At 56.6% G+C, this 9,402-nt stretch overlaps 1 protein-coding gene across 1 annotated transcript; it reads left to right on the forward strand.

Moving 5' to 3' along the window:
• The first annotated feature begins 2,643 nt into the window (after window positions 1–2,643).
• On the forward strand, window positions 2,644–7,922 carry LOC137449656 (E3 ubiquitin-protein ligase TRIM35-like). Its single transcript, XM_068155373.1, is given in 7 exon segments — window positions 2,644–2,763; window positions 3,473–3,863; window positions 4,602–4,697; window positions 5,050–5,280; window positions 5,429–5,451; window positions 5,927–6,048; window positions 7,178–7,922. Coding segments are annotated over 6 exon segments (1,425 nt in total). The 5' UTR covers window positions 2,644–2,763; window positions 3,473–3,476; the 3' UTR covers window positions 7,744–7,922.
• Window positions 7,923–9,402: the final 1,480 nt, after the last annotated feature.

Here is a 9,402-nt window from a genome sequence, read left to right on the forward strand (position 1 = left end):
TGCTCGGGCACCTAACCATGATGAGGCCTTGGAGCACCTAAGTGAGGTGCAGGAGGAGCTGGCCTGTTGTTTTGAGGCACAGAGCCTGGTTCCATGGGCCATCTCCCTTCTGCACAGGCACTTTGCTGCCATTGATGCTGAGAAGTTCCTGGAGGTCTGCCTCATGAACGAGAAGGAAGCCAAAGGGCTGATGCAGAAAGCCTTGGATGCAGATCGCATCATCCACAGCCAGCTGCTGGGGCTGCCCTGGGAAGAGCCTCATCACTGGTTCCTCAACAGTGCTGGCCCTCTGGAGTGTTCCAAGAAGAGGATGGCAACCGAGCTGGCTGAGGAGGTCCTGACAGGTGGGATGCTTAGAGACCTTCACCTTCCTCCCTGACAGCCCCTTTAGTCACTCCTGTCCTTGCCATTGCAAGGTGAAGTCTCTTGGTAGATGCCCCACCCCTGGAAACATTCCAGGTGAGGTTGGATGGGGCTCTGAGCAACCTGCTCTAGTTGAAGATGTCCCTGCTGACTGCAGGATAGTTGGGCTGGATGACCTAGAAAGATCCTTTCCCATCCAAACCATTCTCTGACTCTATGATCTCACAAGCCCAGGCAGAAGCTGTCCCCAGCTCTGAGCTGCCTCATGCTGCATCAGCTTGGGGATATTTGCCTTCTGCTGTGCCCAGTGCTCCCAGTTACAGACAAGTTACCCCCTGTTAAAGGGTAGGAGAGCTCTGCAGAGGGACCTTGACAGGCTGGACAGATGGGCAGAGTCCAAGGGCATGAGACTGAACACATCCAAGTGCCAGGTTCTACACATTGGCCACAACAACCCCATGCAGAGCTACAGGCTGGGGTCAGAGTGGCTGGAGAGCAGCCAGGTAGAGAGGGACCTGGGGGTACTGGTCGATGGTAGGCTGAACATGAGCCGGCACTGTGCCCAGGTGGCCAAGAAGGCCAAGGGCACCCTGGCCTGCATCAGGAACAGTGTGGCCAGCAGGAGCAGGGAGGTCATTCTGCCCCTGGACTCAGCACTGGTTAGGCCACACCTTGAGTCCTGTGTCCAGTTCTGGGCCCCTCAGTTTAGGAAAGATGTTGAGCTGCTGGAAGGTGTCCAGAGAAGGGCAACAAAGCTGGAGAGGGGTTTGGAGCACAGCCCTATGAGGAGAGGCTGAGGGAGCTGGGGTTGCTTAGCCTGGAGAAGAGGAGACTCAGGGGTGACCTTATTGCTGTCTACAACTCCCTGAAGGGAGGTTGTAGCCAGGTGGGGGTTGGTCTCTTCTCCCAGGTGACCAGCACCAGAACAAGAGGACACAGTCTCAAGCTGTGCCAGAGGAGGTTCAGGCTGGATGGTAGGAAGAAGTTCTTCCCAGAAAGAGAGATTGGCCATTGGAATGTGCTGCCCAGGGAGGTGGTGGGGTCACCCTCACTGGAGGTGTTTAGGAAGAGACTGGATGGGGTGCTTGGTGCCATGGGTTAGTTGATCAGATGGTGTTGGGTGATAGGCTGGACTCGATGATCTCAAAGGTCTTTTCCAACCTGGTTAATTCTATTCTATTCTATTCTATTCTATTCTATTCTATTCTATTCTATTCTATTCTAACCAAAAGCCAGCCAGTGTCCTAGGATCATTGTGGTCCTTTCCAGGTCATGGGCAACAGCTGTGATTTCCATGATGACTCCTGCAGTAATGTGACAGAGGAGCACAGACCAAGCATCATTTTCCCCCCTCTTTGTTTAAAACCATCTCCCCTGGTCCTGTCACATCAGACCCTGCTGAGAAGATTAGAAGCATAGAATTGTTCTGGTTTAAAGTGACCTTTAAGATCGTCATCTCCAACCATTAGCACTGCCAGATCACCAATAACCCATGCCGAATAGAATAGAATAGAATAGAATAGAATAGAATAGAATAGAATAGAATAGAATAGACCAGGTTGGAAAAGACCTTTGAGATCCTCGAGTCCAACTTATCACCCAGCATCATCTAATCAACTAAACCATGGCACCAAGCACCCCATCCAGTCTCTTCCTAAACACCTCCAGTGATGGTGACTCCACCACCTCCCTGTGATCCTCCCCATCTTGCTTGTAGGTCCCTTTGAAATACTGAAAGGCAGCAATAAGGTCTCCCTGGAGCCTCCTTTTCAGGCGGAACAACAACTTCAAATCTCAGCCTGTCCTCACAGCAGAAGGGTTCCAGCTCTTGCATCATGATTGTGGCCTCCTCCTGTCCCAACAGGTCCATATCTTTCCTGTGCTGAAGACCCCAGAGCTAGACCCAGCACTGCAGGTGGGGTCTTACCAGTGCAGAGGGGCAGAATCTCCTCGCTTGACCTGCTGGCCACACTGCTTTGGATGCAGCCCAGGACGCGGTTGGCGTCTGGTCTGCGAGCACACATTGCCGGCTCACATCCAGCTTTTCACCCACCAGCGCCCCCAGGTCTTTCTCCGCAGGGCTCTCGATATTCAGGGAATTTTTGGGAACTCGGGAAAAGAGCAAACTCCAGCTCCTGCAATCACAAAGGGAGGCGAACAAGTGGGTAGACGGCAGAGCCTCCGGAGAGGGGGCGAGGGGTAGTGAGGCTGTGCCTGGCGAGGTCCCGCCCCAGAGGCTTCAGGCCGGCCCCCGCCCGCTCCGTCCCGCCCCTTCGGTGCCTCCACCTCCGCCGGCACGGGCTGAGCCCCACACTACCGGCAGGCGGGCAGCCGGACCCCCTCCCGCCGCCTTGCCCGGCGCAGAGGCCGCTCCAGGCGCTGCTACTCGCCCTCGGAGTGGTAAGACACACATCCGCACGCACATCCAGCGCTGGGCACCCCATGTGCACGGGCACCCCATGTGCACGGGCACCGAGGAGTCGGCGTCCGGACACCGCAGCAGCTCCGGGACTGCGAGCCCTGGTCAGGGCACCGGAACAGCACCGGGACTGGGGCAGCGGGCACTGGCACTGCCATGGCTGAGAGGGTCCGGGTCCGGGCACCTAGGATGAGCGTCCCGATCCGGGTATCGGAGCAGCACTGAGAATGGGGCACCGGGCAGCAGAGGAGCACCAGGGGTAGGGAAGTAGGTCCGGGGACCGGGTGGCACAGCCGCCCCGAAGGGGTCTGGTGCTTCGAGACCGGACACCGGAAAGTCCGAGGGGGTTGTGGCACTGGAGAAGAGTCTCGGGAGTGGGGGTCACGTACCGGGGACCACCCCGAAGCTGAGGGTTCGAACACAGGGACAAGACCTTCGAAGGGTCCGGCCACCCCCGGCTCACTTCCCCACGTTGCCGGCTCATCCCGGCACGCTCGCCGGTGCCTGCCCGCCCTTGGTGGCTGCCAGTGGCCCGGGCCGGTGTCACTCAGGCTGGTGCCTGCCCGGGGAGGGAGCTGCGGGGTGTCACAGGCAGGAAAACGATTGCATCAGGAACGGGGCTGTTTTTCCAACTGGGGCTCTCGGGAAATCCTGCTCCGGCTTCCCTCCATCCATCGCTTCTCTCTCCAGTGCCATGGAGAGGGAAGCCAGCGTCTCGATCAGCAGCTTAGTGCCCGCCTCTGCCACCACGTCCCCCACGGCCACTTTCAAGGAAGAGCTGCTGTGCCCCATCTGCTACGACCCTTTTCGGGAAGCCGTGACGCTGGGCTGCGGCCACAACTTCTGCAAGGGCTGCGTGACCCGTTCCTGGGAGCACGGCGCTCACGTCTGCCCCGTGTGCAAGGAGCGCTCTTCGCTGGACGACCTCCGCATCAACCACACGCTCAACAACCTGGTGGAGAAGATCCTCAAGGAGGAACGACAGCGGCGAGGCCAGGCAGCCGCCCTCTGTCCCCTGCACCACCAAGAGGCCAAACTCTTCTGCCTGGAGGACAAGGAGCTGGCATGCTTTGCCCCAGCGGTTTGCTCTGTGGGGAAGGGGAGTGGGCGGATTCTTTGAGGGGTTTTGAAGGGTGGGCTGGTCCCCACGTTTCTTTGGCTTGTTGATCCTCGGGCAGGCCGGGCTGGACCCAGACATGCTGGTTATTGCAGCAGCTGATTGTTGCAGCGGTGCCTCGAGGCTGGGAGTGGTTGCACAATTTGCCCAGCCGAGGAAGGGATGTAGGATGGGGACACAACCCCGGGCCCTGCGGGGCAGGATGGGCCACGGCTGTGTGGGGAGGAGTAGGAGAGGATGGGGCTCTGGCCAGCAGCTGGGCAGCGTGCCAGGCCCCGCTGCGTTTCCCATCCAGGAAAGCAGCTGCTGCCTCCCTGAGTCACCCGTGGGGGATGAGCCAGATTTCAAATGTTGCAGGGAGGACGTGGTGCTGCTGTTGGACAAGGCCTGGCCATCTGCCCGTGGTGCTGAGCCTCCCTGGGAGCTGCTGTCAGCACCAAGACAGGCAGGGATTTGAGTGTGCACCAGCAGAAGGGTTTAAAAATGTAAGGGAGGATTCACCACGGAGCAAAGCTCCCCAGGCTCGCGTTGCCCAGCCCCGCACCACACTGACCCCATCCAGCGCTGGCAGATCTCAGGCTGCAGGAGGGGAAAGCTTGACTCGAGCGAGGATCCTGCTTAACCTTACCCTGCTGGGTTTGGTGCTCTTTTTCCACTTGGGCATAGGCTTGTGAGGTTCCTGAAGGCATTTCCTCTCCACAGGCCAAGCTGAAGAACATGGAGACCTCCCTGCGGGATAAAGTGAAGGATTTTGGGACCGCCCATCGTGCCTACGAGGCCATCTTGAAACACAACCAGGTGTGTGGCCCCTCCCCAGTAGGGCCTGATCCTGGCACACGTGTACACACGTGCACACACACCCCTGAGGTGCAGCTGGCTCTGGGGTGGAACTGTCCTGGGCTGCTCTGTCCTTGAGCGAGGGGAGCGCTGCTGGGGGGGAGGAAGGATTCCAATGAGGAATTGAGCACCAGAGGGATGAGGCTGGCTGGGACATTGATTTGTGGAGTGGAGGATCCCAGTGGGAGCCTAGCGAGTCCCTGAGCACTGGAGCTGGTTGGAAGGCTCAGGAGGAAAGTTCAGGAGGAGGCTGGGGGAGCCCAGGGGAGCTGTGGATTCTGATGGGAGGTGGTGACATCCCTCCACGGGGCAGGCGGAGGTGACGCAGCTGAGGGAGCAGATCAAGCAGGAGTTTGAGAAGCTGCACAGCTTCCTGTGCAGTGAGGAGCAGGCACTGCTGGACGAGCTGCAGGAGGAGGTGCAGCACAAGCAGGACTTCATCGAGGGCAAGATGAAGCAGCTGTTGGAGAACTGCCACACCCTGCTCAACGAAGCCAAGCAGCTCCAGAACGACCTCAAGGAGGACGACTACACCTTCCTCATGGTAAAGTCCATGCCCTACGGGGTGCCACCTCTGCCCTGGCACCCTCCTGCCACTCGTGCAGAGTGGTGGGCGAACCTTTGGGTGTTTATAAGCCCCTGGGACTCTTTACAAGTGGGGGTCTGATGCTCGATGTCTTCTTCTCTTGCAGGCTCACAAGAACCGCAAGTGCAGGTAAGTCCTGGTCCCCACTGCATCCCATGCCGAGTGGCACAGGGTGCTGGAGGTGGCTGAGCCCCCACTATCCCTCCCTGAATGGGGTCTCCTGCCTGGATGCAGAGTGAGGTCACTGCCCCAAGCGACTTCCTGTACCAGCACATCCCTTCTGGGTCTGGGTGCTCCAGCAGAAGGTGGTACTGGAGGGCCCCAAGGCCAAGGCAGCACCCCTTGGTGCTTCTGGGCAGGGTGAAGGAGCACACATGCAGACACAAAGCAGCACCGCAGGTCTTGGGGGCAGCATTAAAACCTTGATGTTGGTGCTGAGATCGTCCCACCATCAGTGTCTACCCTCCTGGGTTGTGGAGAAAAGCCCAAAAGGAGATGGACTGTGTTAGTGGGGAAGGCTTTGCCAAAACATGGGGTGCCAGGGGATCCAACCCACTGCCTTCCTCCATCCTTGACCCATCTCTGTCCTCTGTCCCTACCCAAGGATTGCCTGTACAGCTGAGGAATGAGAGGGCATGCCTGTAGGGATGTTTTTTGACGTTGCCAAGTACCTGGGCTCAGTGCAGTACAACGTGTGGAAAAAGATGCTCAACATCATCACTGTAGGTGAGGTGCTGAGTCCCCCTCCAAAGGATGGTTGTCCCAGCACGAGCTCAAACAGCTTTTGCATGGGGCAGCCTCAAGGGTGGTGGGTTCTGGAGAGAAGAGGAGCATGGAGCAGCCATGCCTGTGGCTGATGGGCCCGAGGAGGGGAGGTAGAGAATGTAAAGGCTGCTTTGGGGCATTTGCACCCCAGAAGGGAAACCCTTGAGGGTGTGTTTCTCCATGGTGAGCTGGGGGATGGATGGATGGATGGATGAGTGGGTGGGTGGATGGATGGGTGCAAGGACAGGTGGATGGACAGATGGATGGATGGATGGATGGATGGAAGGATGGGTGCAAGGACAGATGGATGGATGGATGGAAGGATGGATGGATGGATGGATGGAAGGATAGGTGCAAAGACAGGTGGATGGATGGATGGATGGTAGGAAGGATAGGTGCAAGGACAGGTGGATGGATGGATGGATGGATGGATGGAAGGATGGATGGATGGATGGATGGATGGATGGATGGATGGATGGATGCAAGGACAGGTGGATGGATGGATGGATGGATGGAAGGATAGGTGCAAAGACAGGTGGATGGATGGATGGATGGATGGATGGATGGATGGATGGATGGAAGGATAGGTGCAAGGACAGGTGGATGGATGGATGGATGGATGGATGGAAGGATGGGTGCAAGTACAGATGGATGGATGGATGGATGGATGGATGGATGGATGGATGGATGCAAGGACAGGTGGATGGATGGATGGATGGATGGATGGATGGATGGATGGAAGGATAGGTGCAAAGACAGGTGGATGGATGGATGGATGGATGGATGGATGGATGGATGGATGGAATAATGGGTGCAAGGACAGGTGGATGGATGGATGGATGGATGGATGGAAGGATAGGTGCAAAGACAGGTGGATGGATGGATGAATGGATGGATGGATGGATGGGTGCAAGGACAGGTGGATGGATGGATGGATGGATGGATGGATGGATGCAAGGACAAGTGGATGGAGAGATGGATGCAAGGATGGGTGGATGGAAGGATGGATGGATACCTGCAGGGCTACTGTCCCCCCATCAGCTCATCCCTGCAGCAGTCCAGACTCCTAACACACATGTCCCCACCACAGTCCCCTTCACCTTCAACCCCAACTCCGCGGCGGGCTGGCTTGAGGTGTCTGAGGACCTCACCAGCGTCACCAACAGTGGCTACAAGATGCTGGTGGAGAACCCTGAGCGCTTCACTTTGGCCCCCTGCATCCTGGGCTCTCGGGGCTTCTTAGACGGCTTCCACACCTGGGAGGTGGACCTGGGCGGCGTCACGAACTGGCGTGTGGGGGTGGCTCGGCCGCCCAGCGGCACCCAGTGTCCCTTCCACCACGACGCTCGCTCTGGCTTCTGGTACATCTATCACCTGCCCGGCATCGACATCGAGATGGACGGAGCCTCCAACGCCACGCGCCTGGAGACCGCCCTGGGCAGCGTCAAGCGCATCCGGGTGGAGCTGGACTGCGACGAAGGGGAGCTGTCCTTCTATGACGCCGACCGCCGGGCCCACATCTACACCTTCCACAAGAAGTTCAGCACCGCCGTCTACCCTTACTTCTACGTGGGGCCCGCGGCCGTGGGCGCCGTGCATGAGCCCCTCCGCATCTGCCCCCTCCGGGTCCATGTCCAGGAGGATGTCTCTGTTTAACGCCGGTACCACCACCTTCACCTGCATTTGGGGTTCCCCAAGTGTTTTTTTTTCCCCCTTCAGCTTTCCTTAGGGAAAAGAAAGGAAGGAAGAAAAGAATGAAGAAAAGAAGGAAGAAAAGCAAAGCAAGAAAAGCAATGAAAAGCAATGAAAAGCAATGAAAAGCAAAGCAAAGCAACCAAAAGAAAAGAAAAGAAAAGATAAAAGAAAGGAAAAGAAAAGAGAGGAAAAGAAAAGAAAGGTAAAGAAAAGAGAGGAAAAGAAAAGAAAGGAAAAGAAAAGAGAGGAAAAGAAAAGAGAGGAAAAGAAAAGATAGGAAAAGAAAAGAGAGGAAAAGAAAAGAAAGGTAAAGAAAAGAGAGGAAAAGGAAAGAAGGAAGAAAAGATAAGAAGCAATAAAAGTGTCTATTTAGTGTGTTTTTTAAAAAAAAGTTATTAATAAAGGTTGTCCTGATATGATTCTGTGCTTCTGTGCCCCCCCCAACCCTCCCCTGCCCCGCCCCCAGCTCCTTTCCCATTGGAACTGGATGATCCTTGAGGTCCCTTCCAACCCTAACAATTCTATGATTCCATGAACAAGCCCTTTCCTCCTCCCCCTTCTCCCCACGACTTTATCCCTTTGAAAGGCTTTTCCACAAATGCCCAGCTGCAGGAGTCTGGTGATGATGTGCAGGTTGGTGTTTGGAAGTAGAAGTGTCTCAGAAGTGGGATGAGAGGCGGCTCAAAACCACCCTCTGCAACCCCATGCTGGGTCTGCCTTGATCTTAATCCTGCCCAAAAGGTCTGTCTTTCCATTCTGGTGAGCACTTGGGGCTCCAAGGTGATGCTCTGGGGAAAGAGAAGGTGCTTGGTGAGCTGGGATGCCGCGGCTGCCCACGCAGCCCGGCCAGCCAGGACCTCTCTGGCAGGATGCTGATATTAATGGGTGGTTTCCATGGTTTCTCCCTGATCACAGAGGATGCTTCCTAGGAAGGGCAGGAAGAACCTGCACTCCCTATTGGACCTGGAGGGGGACATGGTGACCAAAGATGAGGAAAAGGCTGAGGTCCTGAACACCTTCTTTGCCTCAATGTTTAACAGCAAGGCAGGAGGAGTTCAGGACGAGTGCCCTCCTGAGCTGGGAGATGGGGTCGGGGAGCAGTGTAATGCCCCGGAAATCCATGAGGAATTAGTTCGGGACCTGCTGAGCCACTTGGATACTCACAAGTCCATGGGAACAGATGGGATCCATCCTAGGATGCTGGCAGATGTGCTAGCTAGGCCACTCTCCATCATTTTCCTCCAGTCCTGGCTCACCGGTGAGGTCCCAGATGACTGGAAACTGGCCAACGTGGTACCCATCCACAAGAAGGGTCGGATGGAGAAACCTGGAAACTACAGGCCAGCCAGCCTGACCTCAGTGCCAGGGAAAGTGATGGAGCAGATGATCCTGGCGGCAATAACTGCGCACCTGAAGGATGGCCAAGGGCTCAGGTCCAGCCAACATGGATTTAGGAAGGGCAGGTCCTGCCTCTCCAACCTGATCTCCTTCTATGATCAGGTGACCTGTCTGGTGGATGTGGGGAGGCCTGTGGTTGTGGTCTACCTGGACTTCAGCAAGGCCTTTGACACCGTCCCCCACAGCAAACTGCTGGCTAAGCTGTCAGCCCGTGGCTTGGAC

This window comes from Melanerpes formicivorus, unplaced genomic scaffold (assembly GCF_026170545.1).
Source record: "Melanerpes formicivorus ecotype bairdi unplaced genomic scaffold, bMelFor1.0.p_v2 SCAF_31, whole genome shotgun sequence".
NCBI lineage: Eukaryota > Metazoa > Chordata > Aves > Piciformes > Picidae > Melanerpes > Melanerpes formicivorus.